Source organism: Phalangium opilio, unplaced genomic scaffold, assembly GCF_054372755.1.
Source record: "Phalangium opilio isolate 3A_F unplaced genomic scaffold, DU_Popi_V2 ptg000079l_1, whole genome shotgun sequence".
Taxonomy (NCBI): Eukaryota; Metazoa; Arthropoda; class Arachnida; order Opiliones; family Phalangiidae; genus Phalangium; species Phalangium opilio.
In genome coordinates this window covers 3,699,533-3,725,365 of record NW_028324187.1, presented here as the reverse complement: position 1 = coordinate 3,725,365, position 25,833 = coordinate 3,699,533, and the positions used below count along the sequence as shown (strand labels likewise).

At 39.3% G+C, this 25,833-nt stretch overlaps 1 protein-coding gene and 1 long non-coding RNA gene across 2 annotated transcripts in view; both read right to left on the bottom strand.

Moving 5' to 3' along the window:
* Nucleotides 1–36: 36 nt before the first annotated feature.
* The window catches only part of mgl (low-density lipoprotein receptor-related protein megalin), a 71,380-nt gene continuing 45,583 nt past the window's right edge, over nucleotides 37–25,833 (bottom strand). The window contains exons 2-54 of the mRNA XM_089845684.1: nucleotides 23,293–23,412; nucleotides 21,062–21,196; nucleotides 20,805–20,927; nucleotides 18,640–18,759; nucleotides 18,426–18,542; nucleotides 18,217–18,339; nucleotides 17,872–18,117; nucleotides 17,481–17,641; nucleotides 17,089–17,333; nucleotides 16,282–16,470; nucleotides 15,809–16,023; nucleotides 15,573–15,713; nucleotides 15,085–15,294; nucleotides 14,818–15,013; nucleotides 14,487–14,740; nucleotides 14,250–14,399; nucleotides 13,865–14,170; nucleotides 13,568–13,801; nucleotides 13,258–13,497; nucleotides 12,802–13,197; nucleotides 12,626–12,745; nucleotides 12,425–12,547; nucleotides 11,965–12,352; nucleotides 11,492–11,898; nucleotides 11,110–11,429; nucleotides 10,799–11,052; nucleotides 10,555–10,729; nucleotides 10,265–10,490; nucleotides 9,790–10,197; nucleotides 9,028–9,720; nucleotides 8,784–8,939; nucleotides 8,194–8,721; nucleotides 7,891–8,130; nucleotides 7,693–7,818; nucleotides 7,500–7,616; nucleotides 6,914–7,429; nucleotides 6,569–6,841; nucleotides 5,955–6,464; nucleotides 5,242–5,806; nucleotides 4,946–5,172; nucleotides 4,518–4,883; nucleotides 4,334–4,456; nucleotides 3,894–4,274; nucleotides 3,449–3,826; nucleotides 3,136–3,390; nucleotides 2,942–3,073; nucleotides 2,629–2,880; nucleotides 2,414–2,570; nucleotides 1,980–2,350; nucleotides 1,603–1,905; nucleotides 1,274–1,535; nucleotides 1,069–1,189; nucleotides 37–991 (exon numbers count right to left, since the gene is read on the bottom strand). Coding sequence (XP_089701810.1) covers nucleotides 632–991; nucleotides 1,069–1,189; nucleotides 1,274–1,535; nucleotides 1,603–1,905; nucleotides 1,980–2,350; nucleotides 2,414–2,570; nucleotides 2,629–2,880; nucleotides 2,942–3,073; nucleotides 3,136–3,390; nucleotides 3,449–3,826; nucleotides 3,894–4,274; nucleotides 4,334–4,456; nucleotides 4,518–4,883; nucleotides 4,946–5,172; nucleotides 5,242–5,806; nucleotides 5,955–6,464; nucleotides 6,569–6,841; nucleotides 6,914–7,429; nucleotides 7,500–7,616; nucleotides 7,693–7,818; nucleotides 7,891–8,130; nucleotides 8,194–8,721; nucleotides 8,784–8,939; nucleotides 9,028–9,720; nucleotides 9,790–10,197; nucleotides 10,265–10,490; nucleotides 10,555–10,729; nucleotides 10,799–11,052; nucleotides 11,110–11,429; nucleotides 11,492–11,898; nucleotides 11,965–12,352; nucleotides 12,425–12,547; nucleotides 12,626–12,745; nucleotides 12,802–13,197; nucleotides 13,258–13,497; nucleotides 13,568–13,801; nucleotides 13,865–14,170; nucleotides 14,250–14,399; nucleotides 14,487–14,740; nucleotides 14,818–15,013; nucleotides 15,085–15,294; nucleotides 15,573–15,713; nucleotides 15,809–16,023; nucleotides 16,282–16,470; nucleotides 17,089–17,333; nucleotides 17,481–17,641; nucleotides 17,872–18,117; nucleotides 18,217–18,339; nucleotides 18,426–18,542; nucleotides 18,640–18,759; nucleotides 20,805–20,927; nucleotides 21,062–21,196; nucleotides 23,293–23,412 — 13,754 coding nt within the window. The 3' untranslated portion in view covers nucleotides 37–631. The remainder of the gene's footprint in view (nucleotides 992–1,068; nucleotides 1,190–1,273; nucleotides 1,536–1,602; nucleotides 1,906–1,979; nucleotides 2,351–2,413; nucleotides 2,571–2,628; nucleotides 2,881–2,941; nucleotides 3,074–3,135; nucleotides 3,391–3,448; nucleotides 3,827–3,893; nucleotides 4,275–4,333; nucleotides 4,457–4,517; nucleotides 4,884–4,945; nucleotides 5,173–5,241; nucleotides 5,807–5,954; nucleotides 6,465–6,568; nucleotides 6,842–6,913; nucleotides 7,430–7,499; nucleotides 7,617–7,692; nucleotides 7,819–7,890; nucleotides 8,131–8,193; nucleotides 8,722–8,783; nucleotides 8,940–9,027; nucleotides 9,721–9,789; nucleotides 10,198–10,264; nucleotides 10,491–10,554; nucleotides 10,730–10,798; nucleotides 11,053–11,109; nucleotides 11,430–11,491; nucleotides 11,899–11,964; nucleotides 12,353–12,424; nucleotides 12,548–12,625; nucleotides 12,746–12,801; nucleotides 13,198–13,257; nucleotides 13,498–13,567; nucleotides 13,802–13,864; nucleotides 14,171–14,249; nucleotides 14,400–14,486; nucleotides 14,741–14,817; nucleotides 15,014–15,084; nucleotides 15,295–15,572; nucleotides 15,714–15,808; nucleotides 16,024–16,281; nucleotides 16,471–17,088; nucleotides 17,334–17,480; nucleotides 17,642–17,871; nucleotides 18,118–18,216; nucleotides 18,340–18,425; nucleotides 18,543–18,639; nucleotides 18,760–20,804; nucleotides 20,928–21,061; nucleotides 21,197–23,292; nucleotides 23,413–25,833) is intronic.
* LOC149654239 (uncharacterized) lies at nucleotides 18,821–19,290 on the bottom strand. Its single transcript, XR_016370548.1, has 2 exons — nucleotides 19,101–19,290; nucleotides 18,821–19,051 (listed from the first exon to the last, which is right to left on the bottom strand). It is a non-coding gene; the product is annotated as an uncharacterized LOC149654239 (long non-coding RNA).

The following is a 25,833-nucleotide window of genomic DNA, read 5'->3' as shown; positions in this document are numbered from 1 at the left end:
TTCATAAAACGTTCAAACATTCATTCAAAAGGTTTAAGAATTTTTAAATCACATTTTTGATAAGACTGTGCAGTTCCTTTTAAAATAATAAAATTAATAACCACATTCAAACAGGGCCAGCCCCCAATAATTAAAACAAAATTAAAATTTGATTGCGGTTTCATTCGTAACTATAAAGCGAACTAAGCTAGGGTTCCTGCATAGAAAATTTTGGTGTGGAAATTGTACAGCTTAGAAATTTGAAACTTTTACATTAGTAGCGCGAGCAGAGACTCGTTTATATCTAGATTTGGAAGATTTTTGTAACGGGGCAAAGCCTACAGAGTAATAATTTAAAGGCTAAACAACTTAGCCATTATACGTATGTATACGTTGTTTTGTGATTTGATTTAAAGTGAAATCTACGTATTAAGACTGTCTGAACTTACTTTGCATCTCATTGGAAGATTCAGATGTCAAAACTTGGGAGTGAAGAAAAAATAATTAAATTTGTAATTGTTTTGTTCGAGTTTTCATTTTTGTCCCTATGCGTTGTCGACGTGAAAAACTATTATAAATTTTTGTAGGGTTGAAAAATATCACTTCTCAAAAATGTTTTTGTGTCGGCGATATTATTTTAAACGCCGCTACGTCAGCACTCTGATTTGTCTTCCTCGACCAGCTGCGCCGTATCTTTGTCCGTGTCTACGGACGTTGGGTCGAGCGCGGTCTGACGTAATGGAGCCACGCCTTGAGACGACCTATGAATGATGGACGACGGCGTCAGCACGGCTGATCCCGTCGGATGCTTGCTTTTTCCATTGCTCTCCGATATCCCTGACGCGGCTATGGAATCTTTCTTCTCGACGACGTGAGACGGCACTTCGTACAAACCTCCGCCACCAGCCGAACCTCCCTTACTTTCCATACGCCCAATTGCGTCGTACATTGGGTTACTAAAGTCGGTAGGTTTAGCCGCTTCGCCCAAGTTGAATTCAACATCTAAAGGTTCCTGCAAAGAGGGGAACAAACGATTCTTGGTTAAGTTTAAATACAAACCACTGACCAACGTGCTTCGGGAAACCTTACTGGAATTGGTCCCGACGCGTCTTGAGATCCATTCCTCATAAAAGCTGGTGAAAATTCAACATTTGTTCCACTTCGGAAGGATACACTTTGATTGCTTCCTCCTAATGCTCCGCCGAGTTTACTACGCGCGTGATGAAGTAAGCATTTTTACATAAACATACACATACAGCTCAGACATACGACGTTAAAAAGTTCAGATACTTACAGTTGATGTCGTTTATAGAAGAGGAAAAGCGCCAAAATAGCCATGATGATTAAGAGAGAAACGATAATTGGTATAACAATAGCTGCCACTCCCGCTGATGAAAGTCCCGGTTCGACGCGAGTTCGCGATATGAAGTTTTCGCATTTACTTCCTGAAACGTCTTCGGGACACTTGCAAATGATTTGATCATTAGGCCCATCAACGCATAGTCCACCGTTTTTACAGGGGCATCGATGAGGCTGAGGTTTAGGCACTTCGAATGCTTTTCAAGACACATAATTTCGAATTAACGCTTTGGAACTAGGAATAATAAGATGATCTTTACTTACCAGACGCGCAAGTTGAAAGGCTGGCTCCTTGTAGAACACCTCCATCGGGACACGCGCAACGATGTCCTTTGGGAATCAAAAGACACAAATGGGAACAGCCAGCGTTCTTGCATCTGTTTTCCACCGACGTGTTGTACTTTGACTCTTGAAAGATCTTGATATCTCCTGGTGAGACCACGTGACGCTTCATCCTAACTTGAACACCTCGCCCGAATTTGTCTTGACGGAAAATATCACCAGTGTTTCGGTTTATCCAATAAACGTTGCTCTCGAAGATATCCAAAGTTAGAGGATGGGCCAAGTCTGAAGAACAAAAGTACACGCAAAAAAAAGTTAGATTCCCCGTCCAAATGTATGCGCCTCACTGTCACTATTACCTTTTTTAACAATTGTATGTCGTCCAGTACCATCTTGATTTATTGTTTCGATCGTGTTAAGTTTACTGTCGCACCAGTACACTCTATGCGATGTTCCTTCATAATCAATGGCCAATCCACTTGGTGTTCCTAGTTTTTCAGTTACAAGTACTTCTCTCTTGGTTCCGTCCATCCAGGCAGTTTCGATTTTAGGCGTAGCGCCAGCGTCACTCCAGAACATGTACCCGAATTCGGGATCCAACGCGACTGAAGTTGGTTGTGAAAGACCTTGAGACACTATGGCTCTTCTGTAGCGACCATCCATGGTGCTGATAAAAATCCTTCCCCTTGGAGAGGATCCCGACAGTTCAAGATCCATCCAGTAAAGATTTCTAAATAACATACGTAAAATTATAGTAATCACGATAGACATTATCGAGAAGATAAGTACTTACTTAGCCACCCAGTCGACAGCAATATCCACAGGTTTCGTCAGGCCTTTAAGGTCTAAACTTTGCGCGTAACCTATCTCAACGTCATTCGCGGTTGATTGTAACGGAATAAACGATCGCTTAATGGTTTTCTCATGAATATCGGTCCAATATATCATCTCTATTTAATCGCGAGTCATTAGCATTCAACCTATAGACAATTTTGCAACTTGACTTACTGCTTTCTGGGTCATAATCTATGGCTTGAACTCGGGACTCGCCTATGATTACGGATCCTTCTTTTTTGTCTTTAATATCCAAAGAATGGACTTCGGGTCCGTCAGCGTACAACACTATCGGTGGTTCGCCGTTAACCGCACAAAGTGCGCCATACGGCGTGTAACCCTTTCGGCAACTGCATTCGTACGTTCCATTCAAATTAGTGCAAATTTGCGCGCAATGGTGATCGAACGTTTTACACTCGTCGATATCTGAAAGGCATCGTGAATTGAAAATCTTACCTGTCCAGTATAGTTTTGAGATAAGACTTACCTTCGCATATTTTCGGATTCTCATCATTAACCTTATAACCATGAGGACATATGCATATGTATCCGTTATCCTTGAGAGCGGTGCAGTTATGCTGGCAACCACCTCGCGTGGCATCGTCACAAGTACCAGAATCTAATTAACGGTTCGGTTAAGTAAATATCCCGTTAGAGGATGTGCAAGAATAAAATACTTACGGCAACCGATCTCGTCAGATTCATCATCACAGTCTTTTTCATGATTGCAAACTTTGGCGTGTGGAAGACATTTTTTACCGTCAGCGCATTTGAACTCGGAAATTCTACAAATGGCACTGTGTTTTCGACAGAGTGTATGATTGTTCTCGTCTGAACCATCGCCGCAATCATCTTCGAGATTACATTGCTGCCATAATGGGATGCATTTACGGTTAAGGCACTGGAATTTGCGTGTAGTATCGCACTCGAAGTTATCTAAAATTCGTTTTCGTTAGATAGTGAAAGTGATTGAAGACGTACAAAATGAACTTACTGCAAATACTCGGTGCTTCATCGGACGCATCTCCACAATCGTCATCACCGTCGCACATAAAATCGGGCCGAATGCATACGGTGTTGTTGCATTGGAACATTTTATCCAAGCAATATTTACCATCAGGGAAACGCGTCGGGCAATTAAGCTCGTCGGAGAAGTCTTGACAATCTTTGTTACCATCACATTGCAGTTTTTTGGCGATACAATGTCCACTTGAACATTTAAACTGATCTTCTTTGCACTGGTAATTGACGCACTCTTTTTCGTCACTTCCGTCGTCACAATCTTCGTCGTGGTCGCAACGCCACCGTAGTGGTATACATTTCTTCATTCCGCATTGGAATTCGCTCTCCGAACATTCGCGATACAGCTCCGCTGTGGTTGAGGAAAAACATTTATAATAAAGTAAAAAGTGATGGTAAAACAAATTTCAAGGACTTACTGCACAGACTAGATTCTTCATCCGAATTATCTCCGCAATCGTCTTCGAAGTCGCATCTCCAACGTAATGGTATGCAACGATTATTTTTACATCTGAAGTCTCCCGTGGAGTGACATTGTGGGCAATACTCTGGGTTGGTTTCGTCGGATCTGTCGCGGCAATCATCACGACCATCGCAGAATAACCAAGATGGAATGCATCGGTAATTGTTGACCGAGGGGCATTTCTGCCAACCGTGTGTGCAATTGCGATTGCGGCAACGATGGGCGGGCTCGTCGGAATTATCTCCGCAATCGTCGTCGAAATCGCAGAACCAGAGCTTGGGTATACATTTGCCATTGTTACATCTAAACTGAGTCTCTGTGTCGCATTCCTTGCGAGCTATAGAAGATTGAAAGATTACATTCTACTGAATAAACATAGGAAACATTATTACGTACTGCAATGAATATCATCCTCATCAGAACCATCCGTACAATCTTTATCACCATCACATTGCCAAGCGATAGGAACACACCGACCAGTATTCTTACACTTGAAACTATGTTCGCCACAAGGTAGATCTGTGAGAAAAATTCAGTTTTAATCATCACTATATTAAATGAGTCCGTTAACTAGACTTACCGCAATTTCCTTCGTCAGAACCGTCAGTGCAATCCTTTGTTCCGTCGCAAATTCTAACTCGCGATACGCAAGATTGGTTATTGGTGCATTGGAACTGTCCAGGTTTGCACGAAAATGGTCCGCAACCGGCTTCATCGGACCCGTCTTTACAATCTTTTTCACCGTCACATTTCCAGTAGACTGGTATACAACGGTCGTCATTACCGCTACAGCGATGTTGACCACGAGTACAATTAGCAATACAAGTCTTATTATCGGCTAATAGAACAAAGTCGTTCGGGCAAGCGCAAGTCGCGTTTCCGCCTCCCAGTTTGATTAAACATAAGTGAGAACACCCTCCATTGTTATTCTCGCATGGGTTTGTGTCTGCGAGTTGACAAAAAGTGTTAAGATGGCAATGCAAAATATATACAAACGCAAGTACTTACATGGCAGTTGTCTAAGTGGATGATAAATGTGAATATCGTAGGGTCTGTGAGACGTATTTCGAAGAATTTCGATATTAGCACCAGTTAACTTGTGAGCGCGGTAAATTCCTTTCAAATTCCAATCGGTCCAGTAGATATGGTCATCAAAAACGGACATAGCAAATACATGAGGAACGACAGTACCGTGGAGTACTTGGTGACGATGTTTTCCATCCAAATCCGCGAATCTAGTTATGATAACAATAATTAACATGCGCGTTCAACATTCAATAAATCTCTGAGCTTCATGAACCTACTCGATGTAATCCAGGTGAGCATCAGCCCAGAAAATTTTGTCGCTGAAGTAATCAATAGCGAGAGCATTGGGCCAAACCAGCTTATCTTCATACAAGACAATTCTGCTAAAGTTGGAACCATCCATTCCCATTCGTCCAATGAAAGCGTGATGTCCCCAGTCGGTGAAATATACGTATCCTTTACCAGGGTGTACAGCAATAGCTCTCGGGTCCGTGATACCGACACTCAACAAGGTCTTCCTATGGGTACCACTTAGTTCAGCTACATCCAATCTCTTATTTGTACGATCGAGCCAATATATTTTTCTCGCCACCCAATCAAGGGCTAGGCCTTCGAGACCATGGGCTTCTTGGGTAATGACGTTTTCGTCTCCGGTACCGTTGAGAAATATTCGACTAATGGTTTTGTTACCAACGTCACAGAAATATAGACGGTCTTCCCTGTAGTCGAAATCTAAGGCTACCACGTTACGCAGATCCATTTTGACTAGATTATATACTTGGCCATCGAGGCTGATGTTGCGAATATAGTAACGGTTGCTAACAACGATCCATGGTGTAGTATCTACAGTTATTAGTACAAAGTGACCCAGTTAAGTTGGAATACGATCGTTCATAGTTAATGTTCTTATTATAACCCGTAATTTATATAATGCCCAACATCCTCAAACGAAACACCAACCAAGTATATTTACATAAAAAAATTTACTAACCTTCTTTCCTTTTACAAGTTTTTCCATCAAGTTCTCTTTCGTAGTATGTGTCGTTGCACTTGCAATAGTACGATCCTGGTGTATTGAAACAATACTGCGAACATACTTCGGGTGTTTCCGTACACTCGTCAATGTCTCGACACGCTTTACCATCAGGCATAAGTTCGTATCCTCGATTGCAATTACAATGGAAACCAGTTAAGGTATTGATGCATTTGTGTTCGCACTGGTTTGTCTCGACTTTGGCGCATTCGTCGACGTTACAATGACCAGGCTCGTCAGAGCCATCGGGACAGTCTATTTTCTTGTTGCAAACTAACTGGAAGTCAATGCAAGTACCGTTCTTATCGGAACACTTGAAATGTTCACCCGGACACGTTGTGTTCTGTTTGTTACAGTTCGCTTCGTCACTACTATCGCCACAATCGTCCTCACCATCGCATCTATAAACTTTCTTGATGCATTTCGCGTTACGACATTGGAATTCGTCTTTGGTACAGTTTCTGAAAGCTATAAATCCCCAAAATTGTACCATAAACAGAAATCGCGTATATTGGATAGTAAAGTAACACAATAATCTATATTTCATCAATGTCCAAAAGACAAGTACTTACTGCAATTCCTGTCCTCATCCGACCCATCCCCGCAATCATTATCATGATCACATTTCCACTCAACATTGATACAACGTCCGTTTGTACATTGAAACTGATTATCTTCGCATGGATCTGGTTTAGGACAACTGTGCAATGTCGAGTTCTCATCAGCCCCATCGACGCAATCTGGGTCTCCATCACAAACCCAACGTTTTGGAATACACTGAGCTCTTCCCCATTGTTTGTTCTGTTTGCAGGTGAATTCTCTTTCAGGGTCGCAGACTCTACTATCTGAAAACGTTATAAAAATAATGTTCACCGTGTAAATCTAGGCCTGGTGAAATGCAAGACTTTTTCACTTACTACATTGATGTCTCGAATCTTCGTCAGAATTATCCAAACAATCGTTATCCCCGTCGCATATGTATATACGCGGTATGCAATTGCCATTATCGCATGTAAATAGGTCACCAAAACAAGTCTTCTTGCCGCTTTTACAATATTCTTCCGGTTCGTCCGCACCATCCCCGCAATCATCGTCTCCGTCACAGTACCAAGTGGCCGGGATGCAACGATGATTCGTGCATCGGAAACTACTCGATGGGCAAGTTCTTTCTTGGCATTGAAGACCATTTTCATCAGAGTTATCTCCGCAATCGTTATCACCATCACATAACCAGAACGGCTCAACGCAAATGTTGGTTGTTTTGCATTTGAGATGGTTACCAGGACATGTGCGATTTGTTTGACCACATTGTTCCATGCTTTCGTCCGAGGTTTTGTTATCTTTACAGTCGTTAACTCCATTACAGACTTGGGACATTGGAATGCAGCGCGAATTGTTGCAAGTAAATTCGCCATCCGCGCATTTAGGGTAAGCTAATGATAAAACTCGCGATGTTACTTATATAACCGACAAGTACTTTGGAAAGAAAAGAGTGATTCTTACTGCATTCGAGTTCGTCTGTGCCATCACCACAATCGTTCTCGTGATCGCATCGCCAAGTTTTGAAAATACAACGGCCATTTCCACATCTGAATTCCGAACTACTACAAGTGTGAAGAGCTGAAAATGTATCTTTCGTATTTAGTACTATACATAACTTCGTATTAGGCACATTTAAATTATTAATTATACTGACCGCAGAACTTTGGATCATCGTCCGAGCCGTCACCACAATCGTCATCACCATCGCAAGCCCATAATCGTGGTATACACTTTCCATTTGCGCAAGCGAATTTATTGGAATCGCACGTAACATTATCAGCTACCACGCGAGACATTAACGTTAGCCACGGATTGAAACAAACTAACAAACGCTAACAACATTGAAACTTACGTATACACATTCGACCTTCATTGGCAACCTTAAAATTAATGTTGCAAGCGCATTCAACAGTTCCATTAGGCGCTTGATGGCACGACTGCGCGCAACCACCATTATTTTTTTCGCACGGGTTTATAGAACATTTCTGCCTATCTGGTGAATATACTTGGATATCTCTGGGCGATTCGTCCAGACGTTTTACCATTTCGATCATACCGGCTCCAGTATGTTTCTCAGCTCTATAAACTCCGCCTAACGCCCCAAAAATTAAAACTAAATCCTTGCAATATATTTAGATTTTAAACAAATACTTACGTAGTTGCAAATCAGTCCAATAAATAAATCGTCCATAAACCGTGATGGCGAAAGGGTAGATGGTAGCCGCTACTAGAACCTCGCGATTGCCACCCTGCAAGTCGGACCGTTCTATCTTTTCTCGTAAAGCGTCAGTCCAGTATAGTTTTCGCTCGTCGTAATCAATGGCCAAGCCACTAGGTTGCGTCAAGTTAGCTTTAACAATCGCTTCCTTATTGTTACCAGCCATCGTGGCTCTATAAATCTTTCCAGCGTTTCCAAAACGTCCCCAATCGGTATAATACATGTAGCCTTCACATGGGTCCAATACAATAGCTCTTGGCCTTTCAACGCGTGTGATCATGACCAACTGCGACCCATCCATGTTCACCGCGTATATGCTTCTATTTCCCGAATCGGTCCAGTAAATTTTCTTACTGGTCCAATCGTACGCGATACCTTCGGGATTAATGCCCGTATTCACGACAGTATGGGCTTCGTTCATGTTATTTAGAGATACCCATGATATACTGCCGTCGGGTCTAATTTCTGTTAAAACGCGAATGTATAAATGATACGTTTCGTAATATGGCCATGTTTTATTAACTTACGTGTATAAAACAGGCGGTTATCAGATTGGTCGAAATCAAGACCAACTACATTTGTTAAATTAGTTTTGGGACTAAAAGGCAGACCAGAAACTTTAGGGTCTAAGTGAACGCTTCTAATTTCGCGACGTGTTGTAAATACAAGATATTCCTTTGAATCTATATAAGTTATATAATTTTAGTGTAATGAATTGTCGTTTCGCATAGCTTAAAGACAACATGACGATGTAAAATAAACTCGACTTACTTTCACACGTTTTTCCGTCAGAACCAAGAACTCCAGACGCGCAACCACATTTCGTTGGAGGACCTCCCTTATATTCCTTGGGCATTGAGAAACAAAGTTGCTGGCAATCACCATTACCCGGTCTGGTACATCTCTGGGTGTCAACTTCGCCTGGTTCGCTTAACGGTTGATTTTCTTGATCGTATATCGCGATATCTCTCAGAGAATCTATGTCCGATTTGAATGTTTCCGGTAATGTTTTGTTGGTACCGTCTTTCGGGTACCGGAAAATGGTCCTCAAGTTACGATCGACCCAATAAACCTGATCCCTGTAGATTGCTACTCCCATTGGATTTGGTAGACCTGAACGGATAATTTGATTTCTACCACCGTTATAAGGAACTTTCTGAATGGCATCTTCTTGCGAATCAACCCAGTAGATGTCATGGGTCTTAAAGTCAATTGTCAAGTCTCTTGGGCTACTGATACCAGTTGAAACCACGGAGGTTTTGTTGGTTCCGTCTAGGAAGGCGCGCTCGATTTTGGGTACTTGTCCGTAATCAATCCAGTACAAGAATTTCTTAACAGGATTGACGGCAATTTCACGCGGAGAATCTGTTGTGGTTTTTATCAACACCATGCGATTTGTACCATCGAGATAGCACACTTCGATATATGTTTCGTGCGGGAATACGTTCGTGAAGTACATATTTTCTAATTTACACCAATAATTACGTTAAGTAAAGCTCGCGGTGTACTGACATGTCAGGACGAGAAACTTACCAGCTATCCAGTCAATGGCGAGTCCTCTAATACCATTGCTTCCAATACCCTCCGAGATAATGTGTGTTAAATCAGATCCATCAGGTTTGACGCGATAGATACCATTCTTGTCACCCTGGTTAAACTCAACCCAGTAAATATGGCTCTTGGCGAAGTGGAAATCCAAGTGTAAGATATTGTGACCAGGTCCAGCAATAGGGGCCATGGCCTCTCCGTGATCGACTAAACTAAAACCGCGCGCCTTTTCCAACTGCGACACGATTGCGAAGGTTCGGTAAGCTTTACATCGCGTTTCACCGTCAGTAGTAAACCCTGAACCGCAGATGCATTTGCGAGTACTACTACCCAATGGCACGCAAATCTGTTCGCAATTGCCATTGGTTGCTCTACATGGATGACTTTCTGTGCCTAGAAAGTTATTTCCATGTTGATGACAAAGTAAACGTGAAACTAATGAAGTTAAACCGAATCGTACCTGGTTGTTTCCTGTACATTTTAATGTTAACTAATCCATTAGCATTGTCTTCGATGGTAATGCTATTGTCTCCATTGGGTACATTAACCCTGACAATTTTTTCTAAGAGACTATCCAAATAGTATAACCTATTCTGATAAACCGCTAAACCTTGAGGTTTGGTTAAACCAGCGGTCTCTGGGACTATGGTCTTTCGATCTTTACCATCATAGGATATACTTTCAATCTAGTAAGCATAACAATTAATGCTTTCTTAAAATCCAATAACGCTTTAACCAATTTAAACTTACAATTCCGTTAAACGTTTGACTAAAATATACTCTGGAGTTGGTTGAATCTAGGGTCAAGACTTCCAACGTTTGTAAACCGCCTTTAATTAAAACTAGCGGGTTTGATCCATCCATATCAGCCCTAGCTAACTTTTTCGGTACGCGAATAGCGCCTTCATCCAACCAGAACAATTTTCTAAATAACGATTTACCCCGTATGCTCGTAAGTGCGTCGCAAGTACTTAAAAATACTATTTGTACTTACCCTTTTTCGGGGTCAACAGCGATCGACTTCGGTTTACCAACGCCAGTTTCTTTGCCGTCGTTGCCTAATATGGCTCGTCTGAAATTGCTCTTACCGTCGACCTTGATCACTTCGATATTGGAGGCCTTGCGGTTACCAATATACAGATTCCTACCAAGCCAATCGAACGCGACAGTGTAAGGTGCTCCAACAAACCCAGCTTCCCCGAATTTGGTTTGGTTACCACCGCTAAATTTCACTCTGTATAATGTGCCCTATGACGCGAGAAAAGCGTTAGGATACCCAAAGGAAGTTAGTAAGATATTTCTTACATTCTCTTTGTCTTGTTCGTTTAGTTGAACCCAGTATATCATGCTTTCTTGTTTATCATAATCAAAATCGTAACCATTTTCAATCCCAATAATGGGCGTAATAAATCCAGCAGTCTTATCGCTGGGGTTTAAGTTTAGATCGACTAGTTGGGTTTGTTTCATGAGCAACATGAACGCGCTGTCACTTTGCACGCATTTCCCTTCCCTGGAAGATTTATCCATGGCATACCCAGGTGGGCAGCGACATGAATACCCCGTAGGTGTTGATGGGGACAATAGACATAAGTGACTACATGGGGCTTTTTCGCACGTGTTATTTGCTATAATAACAATCGAAATAAGTACTTGATAGCCCCGTACGAACGGAAAATTGTTGACTCACATTTTGGTTGAAGTAGAGGATGGTTGACATGTATTCCAAGAGGTTGACTAACAAGATGAGATACTACAGTTTGATTGGCCCCTTTGAATTTGTGGCAAGAGAGAACCCTATTTAACTGTCGATCAGTCCAGTATAACGTGTCCTCAAAGACAGTCAGAGAATGAGGGTGTAGTAGGTAATGGTTGTGTGACAAAACTTGCTGACGACCAGTACCGTCGTAGTTGCAGAAATCAATGTAGTCTAGTTTGCTATCAGCAAAGTACACTCGCTTGTTTGGAATGTCTAATGTAAGTCCATTGGGCCAGTAGATTTTAGTGTTGATAATTATTTTTCTCATTGTACCATCTAAACCTATGCTTTCAATTCTGGCGTCCTCGCCCCAGTCGGACCAGAACAGAACTCGCGCACTATGTATGATGATATTTATTAGGACTCGCGTATCCTTAGTTTAATCATGGAAAATTTCAACTTACCCGTCTCTGGGATCCAACGCTAAACCACGCGGTTGACTAACATTCTCGCCAATAAGTACAATATGATGCAGACCCTCTAATGTGGAGACTTCAATAGTTTTGAGACGCGAATCGACCCAATAGAGATTCTTGGCAACCCAATCGACCGCGAGGCCCTCAACAAGATCTAAGCCGCTACCAATTACTACTTGCGGGTCGCTACCTTTGGTCATCTTAAAGATTTTCTTTAAAGTCATGTCCGACCAGTAAATGGTACCAGTTGCCATATCAGAAGCTGTCGCAACCACGTTTTCGACTCTAACAGGGACGCGTTCTAAATTGGTGGTGTTTAAGTTCGCGACCAAGATTGAGCGACGGTTGGATATTACCAGGAATGCCGCTGTGCGATCTGAATGGAGTTTCGCGATTGTTTACTAACCTTAATTAGATAAGCACTTGGTGGTTTGTATAATCTACTTACTGTCAGCTTTGCAAGACATATCATGCGATATTGAGTAACCGTCGTCGCAAGTACATTTGAAAGAACCTTTCAAATTTTCGCACGATTGACTGCAATGTCCTGGTATGGCACACTCGTTGAAATCTGAAAGTTAACTCAACTGATAAATACTTGGAAAGTGGAGCGATTCTTAAATTTTTTCTCATGAAAATTTCTGCTTACCGACGCATGTTGTAGTATCGTTAAGTACCTCGCCTTTTGGACAAGTACAGAGAGGGCCAAATGGGGTTAGGGTACAGTTATTACTGCAGCCCATACTGGCAGTCGAACAAGACTCCAAAGCTATAAATTACCGTTGTTAGCCGATGGCATTTGAAATCAGGAGTATAAGTACTTACTGCAAGTAGGTCCTTCGTCAGCTTCATTTGGACAGTCGGGTTTTCCGTCACAAACCTTTTTCAAGTCTATACAACGGTCAGTTACGTTCGGACATTGCCATTCTCCAGGTTGACAAGTGAAAGGTGGTTTAACACAAGCGTGTCTCGCGTCTTCGTCGGAATTATCACCACAATCGTCGGTACCATCACAGACCCACGACTTAAGAATACATTTGGCATTATCACAGCGAAAGTGCTTGTCGGGACAAGAATGCGACGTGCAAATTGACGGCGACTCGTCACTCTTATCCTCGCAATCGGCATTTCCGTCACATTTCCACGACGCAGGAATGCAAATTCTGGATGTGACGCATTGGAATGTTTTCTTGGTATCACATTGGTTTGGAGCCAGAGTTGCTGTAACGTTATTAAACCATTATGTCATGGTTCATTTTCACTTACTAGTGTACTACTTACGACAATCGGCTTCGTCCGAGCCATCTTGACAGTCTTTGACACCGTCACATCGATAACTTTCATGTATACATTGTTTCTTGTTGGAACATTGGAACTGTGAGGAAGTACATACTATCGGTGGACAGTTTTGTTCATCGGCTTGGTCAAAGCAATCATTATCGCCGTCACAAACCCAGCTTTGTGGAATACAATGACCCGAGCCGGGACAAGTAAACTGATAATAAGCGCACGACTTCTCTTCTGCAAGTCACGTTACAGAGTTAGGATACCTAAAAATTAGTTTCGAAATGAAGGTAAGTGCAAAACTTACTGCAAGAATCTTCTTCGTCAGAGCCATCTCCGCAATCGTTCTCAGAATCGCAACGCCATGATTGGGGAATACACCGACCATTGTTACAATGAAACTCGGTACTTTCGCAAGTGATATTACCACAGCCCGTTTCGTCCGAATAATCGCCACAATCGTTGTCCGAGTCACATTTAAACGAGAGTGGTATACATCTTCCACCATTACACCTAAACTCCCGACTACTGCAAGTCGTTTCTACGCGGAAGGTTCGGTCCACGTTAGTTCACCCGTCAATATTTTTATCTTAAGCACGCTTACTTGTACAGTTTTGTTTCTCATCGGAACCATCTAGACAATCATCATCTCCGTCGCAAACCCACGTCTTTGGGATGCATCTTTGATTGGTACAAGTAAAATCCCAGGCGTTGGGGCAAGCTTGTAACGGGGGTTCAGCGTTAGGGTCGGAAACGCAAGTACGTTTATCGTCCGATAGTCGTTCGCCGTATGGACAACCGCATCTGGCTTCTAATCCAGAACCGGTAGCGCCCGCCACGGTTGTGTTCGATGGCACGGGGAAGCAGAATTTCTGACAATTTCCGTTATTGATCTGACAAGGATGTCGCGCTGATGGAAATAAACATTTGACGTTGCAGTCTTGAAATGCGCGCGATAACCCCCTCAAAATCAAATCACAAATACATACTATCGATTTTTTGATTCTCTCGGCTATAGACTTTAATACCGTAGAGGCGACTGCCCTCTTCGACGTTAGCAACTATAATTTCGTTTTCGCCTGTTAGCTTATTCATTCTCAATATCGCGTCTAGTCTCCAGTCAGTAACGTAAAGCCATTCTATATCCCCGAAAGATAGAGGAAAAAGGTCGTTTGCGAATAGTTCCCTTCGTGGCAATAATCGTTGGTGAAAATCACCAAGCTTACCGTTATGTACGACCAGCGAGAAAGGATGCTTAATACGCGGGGTGTTGATGGTCTTAACGTCGCTACCATCCAGGTTAGCGTGTTGTATGTGATCTAACAAAGCGTCGCACCAATATAATCTGTCCTGGTCAAAATCAATACTTAAGCCGTTAGGCCATCCCAGGAGGACCCCGCGGAAGACCATTACATTTGAACCATCGAGATAAGCTCGACTGATATTGGCTGGACGGTCCCATTCCGAGTAGAAAACGAATCTACCATAATCCATCCCAAAATATTGAAATGAAACTCGCTTCGTATTTGTTGGAAAATATAAAAACCCAACACTTACCCTCTGTTAGGATGAACAACTATAGCTCTAGGTCTTTTTAAGTTCTTTAATAACACGCGTCGGTACGAAAAAGTTTTTGTGTTGATGACATTTAGAGTTCCTTTTCGACTATCAATGTAGTATAGGTTATTAGACACCCAATCAAAAGCTAACCCTTCAACTCCCTCGTTTTGGGAGGCCAAGACATTTTCGCGTCCTGAAAATTTATTTTAAGCATTCAAAAATGGTGTCCCGATTGTGTTCTACGTTGAGAGAGAGAGAACTTACCCGTTCCATCTACATGAATACGATAAACCACGTCTAATATGACATCGGAATAATAGATAAAGTTTTGTCTAGCGTCGTAATCTAAACCGACAAAACGCGCAGATTTGCTGACAATGGGTACCATCGCGTCAATCGGATTGTTTATTGACGAATTTAAGAGGACCCCGCGGACGAATTTTTGTTGGGAGTAAACTAGGAACTCTTCTACCTCTGTAAAATTAAGGTCAGAAGTCAGGTGTCAGAAGTAGGAGTAAATAGCGCTATCACTATGACACCACGGTAATAACATTTTCGAACTAACATTGCACAGCATAGACTACAAGATGTGATAATATTGAATAACGGGGAATAGTATAACGTTCTCAGGACTTGTATGGGTTTTTGTTGTTAATAAAAGCAAGCCATATAGTAATATTGACAAAGAACGATAATGTCCTCAAAAACGCGTAAAGAGTAAAACAGGCCCAAAATAATAAAAAAAAACTTACTTGAACATGTGCGTCCATTTGGCGCCAACTCGTACCCGATATTACAAATACAAGTATACCCTAAATTATCACTTTCCGCTACTCTGGTAACGCAACACATGTGTTGGCAACCCCCATTATTAACGCCGCACGGATTTGTCACTGCAACAGATAAAGTTACCCCAGCCACGTTAAAAAACAAACAGTAGTCCCAACCCCAAAAACGTCTGGGATTAAGTAATATTAATAGGTCTTACCAGACGGTTGTCTCAACGGATGGAATGCTTTGATGGCCCTAGGTTCCTTCATATGATTAAGGTCCCGATATATGCGGTCCGTAACTTCGGTCAAGTTATAAAGATTGGTCTTCACGACCCCTTGCCTGGTGGCGTCTGTCCAATAAACCATGTTTTCGAACATAGTTATGCGACTCGGAGAGGGGACTTTAGTACTGCCTCGAATGATCGATTGCCTTACCAACGAAAATAATCGTAATTCGATTAGTGGAATGATTTATTTAGATGGCGGCAAAGAGACTGGAATCTAGCTTTTTGGGGTCCGCGGGGGCACGCATGGTCGGATGGACCATGAAACCTATTCAATTTTGCTAGGAATATAGTCCCGCTGAGGCAGCTAAGCGTTATTAACTAACTACACGTGAAATAATCTGACTTTACTCTGAATGAACATTCTTGGGTTAAATGATCCATAGTCAAACATATTACTTTACCTTCTCTTTCCTTCGTAGTCGACGGCAACAATTTGATCTAATTGCGAATCGCACCAAATTAGCCGTTTGTTTACGTAATCGATCGTTAAACCGGACGCTTTGTATATGAAGGTCGAGACGATGGTGATACGGTGACTGCCGTCCATAAACGCTCTGTCGATGTTGTCCGAATCGCTTACGAACAGGTATCTGTGACAATACAAAGGGAAAACCGAATCCAATTTAGTTAAATGGAATGGGGCTGGTGTCAAATGCCGCGTTTTGGGAGGTGCAAAACCTATTAGACTAAAACGTCTCGGGTGGAATTAAACTTACTGCCGAAGTACAAGTAAGTTAATAATTAAGTTGAATATAACCAAGAAATGAACTTGGAATTCAGCCTATAATTACATCAACGTTACTTCTAAGTTTTTTTTTAAGTTTTGGGTCAGTTTCAGAAGTACCTGAGAGAAAATTCAGCACAGATACTTTCCTAAACAGTCCGCCTCACCGCGAATACAGATTTTTTCTTATTAGTCCTGATTTCAATTTTAAGATTAGGTCTAGTAAAGATGTTACCAATTTCCGTAATAACATTACATTATATAATTAAAGGATCAGTTGAGTTCAAACAACTCTTTTACGCGGCGAGGATAATGAAACCGCTACATCCCAAGATACCTAATCCTTTCTAGATTCATCCCGGAATTTCGCGTACCCTTTTGGTCTCTGGACTAATCTAGCTTAATCCCCAACATTAAATGGATGTCTTGGCGCGCGCTAAAAGGTATCGTCGACGTCATTAGCGGAGGAGAAAACGGAACTTACCCTTCTCTCGGGTCAATAGCGATGTCGGAAGGCGATGACAAATTCCTGCTGATGAGAACGGCGTGCCTCGATCCGTCCAATTCCAAGAGATCAATTTTCTGTCCCAGCGCGTCGCAAACGTAAAGTTTGTTACCCACCCAATCAACCGCGATCGAGACTGGGCTCCAAGGAAAAGCCACGCTAATATCTTGAGTTTGCGAGTCCGCGCGAGGTTCTCTTTGCGGATCCAATCTCATCGAGAAAATCTAAAAACAGAACGAAAATGCGGGGACAATTCCCCAAAGACGGTAAGTCCACCAGAGAAAATAATCCTTAATGAAGGATGAATGGATACGGAGAAAGAGAGAGAGAGAAAAGTAAAAGATATATCGGTGGACGTTTGTTTCCCTTACTTTTCTAGTTTCCAAATCGGACCAATAAAGACGACCTTTTCCGATATGGAAATCAAGCCCGCTTGAAGAAGTCGTATTAGCGACAGTGTCAACGAAAAGCCCCTCGGAATCAATTTTTAATATCACGTTGTAATACGCGAAGTAAAGTCTCATGGCAGTACCTGTACGTTAAGTCAAGTTTCAAAATGGTTTTGTTTAGTGGGAGGTAATAACTAAAACTAATAAAATCCATAAAAATAGTAAATTATCCCCATTATTATGTCTGATCTTTGTTTGTGGTCATTCTTAATTATTTGTACCTAACCATATTTCCACTCCAGGCTTAATAATTTTTCTTGCTACCTAAACGTTATGCCGAATTTCGCGGAATGAATAATAGTAATGGGCTTACTGTTCGCAGCTCGACAATGTCTAGGTGATATAAAGGTATATCCATCTTCGCACGAGCATTGATAACTTCCTTGCGAGTTGACGCATTTTTGGTCGCACGAACCCCATTCGGCGCATTCGTCCAAATCGCGACAAGATCTTTTAGTTTCGTCGTCTATTTTCTTTCCAGATGGACAGTAACATTCCCCTCCTTCCAATGACGGCCGACACGCGAATTCGCAAGACAATGTCGTGCACAAACTGGAAGCTATAACCACACCACCACCACGATAATAAAGACATTAAAGTTTCCGCGAGCTTCCGACTTCCTTTTGCCAGAAAAAGATTTCTTTTTTCTTAAACTTACAACACGCTTCTTTTTCGTCGGCACCGTCTGAACAATCCTTGTGATTGTTGCATAATTTTGATTTATCGATGCACTGTTTCTCAACTGGACATAAAAATTTGTTCTCCGGACATATTATAAGCGCTACACCGTGACAGAATTTATTAATTTTTTTAAATAAAATATAAATAAAAGCGGTAATATTTTGTATAAATTGCCATGTATCTTACTGCAATTATTTTCATCTGATCTATCAGTGCAATCATCATGTCCGTCGCATTTCCATCTTTCAGGAATGCAAATAGCATTGGCGCAACGAAATTGTCCACCGTGACATGCAGGGAAGTCTTCGCGTTCGCGATTTGATATAATTAATTTCTGAGCGGTCTTATCTCCGAAACTTTGTATATTTCTAATTAATTAATTTAAAACTAAAAAACTTACTGCAATTTCGTTCATCCGAGCCATCTTCGCAATCGTTCATATGATCGCATTTTTTACTTTCATCAATGCACGTCGTGGAATTGGCACATCGAAATTGATTGAGTTGGCAAGCTGTTCCGTCTATGATACCGATTTTAACTATTAATTATCGTCAAATGACTCGTAAAAGATTACGCGATACTTTATTTTACACCATAGTTATAATTTGTCCGAAATTTCATTACATTAAAATCACGGTTCATATGAAATTTTTAAAACGAAAAAAAGCTATTTCTCTGATAAGTCCGTATCTTCCCCTCCGGTTTTCCATTATCCTAAGAACCCTTACTTAAAAGAAATTACGTAACTTTCCATCATCGTAACGTTTATAAAGAATTGAATTATCCTTAGTAACTATCTGTCAAAAAATATCCTTAAAATACTCGATTTAACACCATAATTGAATTAACCTTGAGCCCTACCAAAAAGACACTCTTCTTGATAATAATTTTTCCCGTTCATAGCGACGTACTTTAATCTTAAAGCTATTAACAATTAATGGTAAGTGAGGTAGCGAGCGAGCGGTCTTTGTCCGCTTGTCTACACGAGAGGCAGTTAACTAATACTTCAAGTTTAATGTTTTAATCTAATTAAACATCATTAAAGTAAATTAAATTATTTAAACGTAAGTATGACCAAAATATTGATTGTTTAATAGAGGGATGCTGAGTCGTTTAAAATTTAAATGATAAAGAGCGTATCTTAAATTTAATGTTTTAATCTAATTAAATATCATTAAATGTAAATTAAATCCTAAGAACCCTTACTTAAAAGAAATTACGTAACTTTCCATCATCGTAACGTTTATAAAGAATTGAATTATCCTTAGTAACTATCTGTCAAAAAATATCCTTAAAATACTCGATTTAACACCATAATTGAATTAACCTTGAGCCCTACCAAAAAGACACTCTTCTTGATAATAATTTTTCCCGTTCATAGCGACGTACTTTAATCTTAAAGCTATTAACAATTAATGGTAAGTGAGGTAGCGAGCGAGCGGTCTTTGTCCGCTTGTCTACACGAGAGGCAGTTAACTAATACTTCAAGTTTAATGTTTTAATCTAATTAAACATCATTAAAGTAAATTAAATTATTTAAACGTAAGTATGACCAAAATATTGATTGTTTAATAGAGGGATGCTGAGTCGTTTAAAATTTAAATGATAAAGAGCGTATCTTAAATTTAATGTTTTAATCTAATTAAATATCATTAAATGTAAATTAAATTATTTAAACGTAAGTATGACCAAAATATTGATTGTTTAATCCTGTTTAATAGAGGGATGTTATGTCAATTAAAATTTAAATTATATATAGTGAACTGCCCCTTGTTTTTAAGAAGAACCCGAGTATCGTAAGATGGCATTGTTGCAAACCACCTTGCAGCAAGCAACCTTACCTTTGGGTGCTTACTAAGGTAGATGGATATATATATTCCAAAATATTATATGGGCAATTTATTTTAATGGTGTTAATTTAAAGTAATGGTGCACCACCGGGGAGGTGAATTTACTGTGGAACGGGTTAGGCTTAGGCCTGGGATGTGTTAACGCCATTCGTTTGTCTCGGGGTAAGGGAGAGATCGACGCTTTAGGAAATTTTCCCCCATTATTTTCTACATAGGTGTTCGCTTCCCTTAAAATCCCTTAACAATAATTCTTCATGATGTTGTACAGTGTACATATACGTCCCCTAGCTGTTATATAACGCTATACAATCTCCATATTTTTATGGAAAATTTTTATAGTCTCTTAGCGCATTGGAATCGTACGTATGTCATATAGACAATATTAAAATTTCTGTAAAGTTCTATGGCAATATAGAAAATTATATATGTTTGTTTCAGAAGATGCTAAGATGGTATTGAAAGTGGCTCTTAACCCCTTAGATAGAGGAGAGCGCTTCAAACTATATTTTGAGAGGGGTAAAGTTATGAAAATTTACGTGGTTCTCTATGCATGTATTATCAGAAATATATAACTTTAATATAGAAAGCATCTTTACTATTTCTTTTTTCTGGGTAGGCCTACAACATTTTTTGTGAAGGGGTTACCTTTTGGGGTCGCCATTTTTTAAAGGTAAGCAAACTATAGAAGTAAAAATAACAGAAGTATGTGACTTACTATGAGCACAGTCGATTTCGTCAGTCCTATTTCTGCAATCGTAATACCCGTCACACTTTTTGGAAGCTGGTATGCAGACTAGCGCGTTACACCTAAGGTCATCCGAGTGACACTGTCTGTAATCTGTTGAAGAATGTGTTAAGGAAGAGTTAATTACGCGGTAATTTTTACCTTAAAACCGCTGTGAAAAATCTTCACCACATTTGATCGAAATATTTCTATGCCTATATATATTAATTAACAGAGGATTCACTTACTGCAAGATTCTCCTTCGTCTGTACCATCTACACAATCCACCTCACCATCGCATCTCCAATGCCTTGGTATGCAATAGGTTTGATTGAATACATAATGTGCGCAGGCAAATTGGTTGGCACTGCATTGTGGAGGAGCTGCGCATAAAAAAAAACATTTCAAAAATTTAGTATTTAAAAGTCTTTGAACTTTTGTCCTCGCTCAAGTTCGCCTAGATATATATAATGAAATTCCAATATGATGAAGTATCTATTATCACGAATTATTATTATTAAAACATATTCAGTTAACTTTAATTTTACGGATGAAAATTTATGATAATTAGTAACGATAGGAGCTTTAAATTTCAAATGAGCTAAGCCTAATTTAATTTATAAATGAAGGTAGGATCATTATTTCTTTTTTAAGCGTTTAAAAGGCTACTCTACATTTTCTCTTTTAATATTGTATTAAAGGGCAGACAACAATATTTTTATTTTTAACATAAATTCCTCTCTTATAATATAACTCTAGTGATGGACGATTTAGGCCTAGTACCTGTGTTAAGGTAACCCACCAAACCTTTATTTTAACGATGAAATTATTTATGAAGAAGTTGTTGAATTCCTAGTTTCCTACTGTTTTTTTCATGGTCGGTAAGAGATTTTTTTTCGTGACCTCGATAAAAGTCTTGGCTCATTTTTATTAATATTAATAATAATAATAATTTACGGCGAGACAAAAGAACATAACAATAATCCTTGATTTTTTTTACCCCTTTTACAAAGAATTAAAATACACTATCACTAATGAAATTACCTTGTAACTTAAACTTACAAAAAATATGCGGAATTAGCCACCAGGTATCAAAAAGTAATTTAGGGGTTGGTTATTATAATTTGTTAAGTTTGATATAAGCTAGGCATTGAGTGGTAGAGATTTTATACTTTAGAGTCACGACTATAATGTATTTGTTGTTTACACCTTGAATTTGATGTTTGAGGAAATATTTAAAGGAAAGGGTTAAGAAATATAACATTATACCATAAAAGAACGGTCATTTCTCTAAATATAAAAGGGAAAATATTAAAAATAAATAAATGATCTCATATTACAAAATAATTAGCATTTAATTTGTCTTAGAAACTATCAAGGACTATTGCGACATCCGCCATTGGTTTAGTGGCGTCTGCTAGCCAGAACCTCTTTCTCAGCCTGTCCCTTAAGATGTAAGAGGTTCTATTAAGCAGACGTCACTTAACTAATGGCGACGCAGTAATCCTCGTTTTTAAGAATTTAAGTAAGAGATCTTTTCTTTTAATATTTTTCCTTTTAAATTTGGAAAAAGGCCCTTCTTTAATGTTGCCTTCCTTTTCTTTTAATAATTTAAAATATCGTGATATTTTTTCAAGTTAATATTTTATTAAATCTCCCCCAAAAAGACTTTCTATTTAAGTACATAGTTAGTTTTTACATTTCCGTAAGAAAATTTCCGTGGGTGCCTTTTTTACGTTAGTTCAAGCATCAAGGGCATTCACATGATTTTAATTATAGCAAAACCAATCTAACTGGAATGGACCGAAATCGTTGGTCTACCTACGCGGTTTTGAAACTGAATGACAGTCAACACTGAAATTTGACTCCATTTTATCTCGATTCTAAAGGCTTTCTTACTTAAGTTTGAAACCCGTTAGTTCTAGAATTTTTTTTCTTCTTTTTGGTTAAAAATGAAATTAATAAGTAGTTGGTCGTGTTGTCAAACGTACGAAGTTAAATTGTCGCCAAAATAGCCGGAAGAAATTCAGGCAGGGAAAACCCGAGTGTTCTTAGTTTATCTTTCTTTTTTTAATTTTGCTCGTAACGCTAATTAAAACTGAATGGCCTTCCATTGATAAGAATTTTATTTTTTTGTTGAACAATTTGAGTAATTAGCATTTTGATTGTGAATAGATATTTCAGGAGTTAGATTTGCGGTGGTACTTTACTACAAAATTTTCCTTCAAACTCGAAATTGACAACTGATTTGTATGTCAACATCAACGATCATTAGGTCTTATTCTTACTTGGCACTCACTGCTCAACGCATCAATATTTCCTGAATTTTAAATCCCTCATTCATTCCTTCACATTTCTACCTCATTTTCAAAGTACCCTAACAGACTTATCCAGATATTAAGATAAATAATTCGACTTGAGGAGAGGGCTCAATTAAAGGGATAGTATAACAGAAAACGGATGAGTGTTTGTAACTTACGGCATGACTGGTGCTCATCTTCTCCATCATCACAATCACGCTGATAATCGCAAACCCACCGCCTAGGTATGCATTTTCCATTGTTGCACTTGAAGTCTTGAGGTGAACACGAAATTTCTTCTGTAAAGACAAAATAAAGAAAAACTACATTAGAAAATGAATTATCTTAAATTTTTTTCTGTAGAGATGAATGTAAAACATATTACAACTAATTTAGATAAAATTTGATCGTTAAAGAAATTATCTATCGATTTGTGTAAATCTTCCATAGGCCTACATAAACTTTTCACACTGTCTCTCTTAATATTTTAGTGTCTTCCTTTTCAGGGTACCTCAACTAACCTCTGAAATAAAATTGAATACCACTTTCTCCAGAAAATAAATAACACTGACGCTTGTTTAATGAAAAAATCAATATTGAAAGAAAAATAAGTTATCTGCACCAGTTTTGAATATTAAAATTGCATTTATTTTTCGAAGTTTTAAGTGAACTTCAAAGGTGTTTTAAATTTTTTATATCGTTTAAGTAAAACGAGGAGAAATTCGTTTGAAGTTTATGAGAGCTAACAGAGATGAAAGAGTCTAGATAAATACGCATATCCCCTCTATTGGTTCAGTTCAATATAACGAACTACAAAGTGGGATATATCTAACTAATTCAAATCGAATCGAATATATCTAATCCCTAATAAACCTTAGAGATCAAACAAAAATTAGATGTTTCAATTTAAATTCCCAATAGATTTAAAATTATTATACAGTGTTCGCATATGGTTCCCCATTCCAATGCGTCATACGCTATTTCATCTATTCATTTAGCCTACTCTGGGTAGGGAATTAGGTTTAGAATTTTTTTTACTAGATTTAGGCTTAGCTTAGGTTAGGTTAACCTTCTAAGTATATATTTCCCTTTCATTTAAGCTGAGTTTAGCGGAAACCTGAATAGATTTTTGTGTTGAATATTTATATGTTCTCGTGTTCCACGTACCCGCATGTGTAGCTACGCGCCAACAACCTGTTTAGAATATACTAAACTTTCTAGCCCCGTATCTATGTGAGTATGGTGGATGGATACACAATACTGGTTTAATAATTTTAAAGAGAAACATAAATATTTCACTTCGGTACCAGGCGCAATCTGTAGACACGACGCGTAAAAACAAGTCACTCCGGATGGACTATTGAACCCAGCCTATCATTAATACTTTTTAAAAAAAATTCTTATTTGTTTTTAATAATAATATTTTGATGAATTTGCAACTAGTTTATTTGGTTGAAAATTAGTACAAAGTCTATTTAGTACGGTTGTTTTATTATCGTGTTCAAAGCTTCAAGTTTTACTGTAAAATTTTCACTGCTCTTTTTCTTCTTCTCTAGAACTCATTTAAGATCTGAAGCTATCCTATAAGTTTATTTATACGTTTTTGCAAAATGTCTGTCGTAGTCAAATGCCTGTGTTGTGGGGAAAAACAGATCACGGATACAGTGCACCGAAATTTATCATAGAATGTTCTTAGGTCTTAAATGGGTTTCTCAGTTTCATAGTTCTAAATACCGCAGATCGAAAAATATTCATAATTAATCACAATTTAGAAACAAATTAACACGGCTCAATAAAAATCGCGTCTAAAAACTAAAGTCCAATATCGAATCAATCTATAATCTCAAATCGTAATGGGTGAAATAAATACAAGTTCCGGAAAATTGGTAAATGAGACGAAAACTGAGAAAAGAATCCCATCTATATAAATAGATTTCTGGTAAACGATAGAAAATAACATCTCCCAAAAGAAGTTTAAACCGAGGGGAAAGTCACTCTTGAACTTTGCTCCCGAAAAATTCTGAGTGAGGTGATCCGGAAACTAGAAGAATTCCAATTCACAACCAAATTGAGAGAGAGAGAGACCGCAGTTTTTGAAGACTTAACTTAGTGACTTGCCTCTCGGTTTAAACGGTTGACCTAGCATCACAAAACCGCGATAATCAATAAGGTCAATTAGGGATCAAAGCTCAACCATCGAAGCGAAAGGATTTCTTGTTGCTCGCCTGGATACACGGCTCGAACCATATCCTCTATGAATGGACCAAGGAGCCAGCCAGACGTCTGGCTGGTCTTTACGGGCTTATAGTCCTGCTTCTGTTGGTTCGATGATACAATAGGGCTTTTCTTAAAGGAGCAAGAACTAAGGTTTAAGCCCCCCTATTGTCGAGAACCGAGGTGGTCTCTCCATTATAGCAATCAAGAATGTACGGATCATTAGGGTCCGCAATCTTACATCCCACCACCACCATCCACTTTAATTCCTTAATCGCGCTAAATTAGTGTTAGGATATAGAAAAACCACGTATAAACGGGTTAATTACGCTAGCTACTCAGTTGCTGCTAACCGCCAAAACGCGCTAATTAATGGTTAAATTTAATTAACGTCCCACTTCCAAGTGCCCGGCTTTTTCTTATCAATTTTTATTACTTAAATATTCCTCAGTTTCCCAGTACCCTAGTTATATATAAATTTTCCAGCTATTATAAAAGAACCTCAG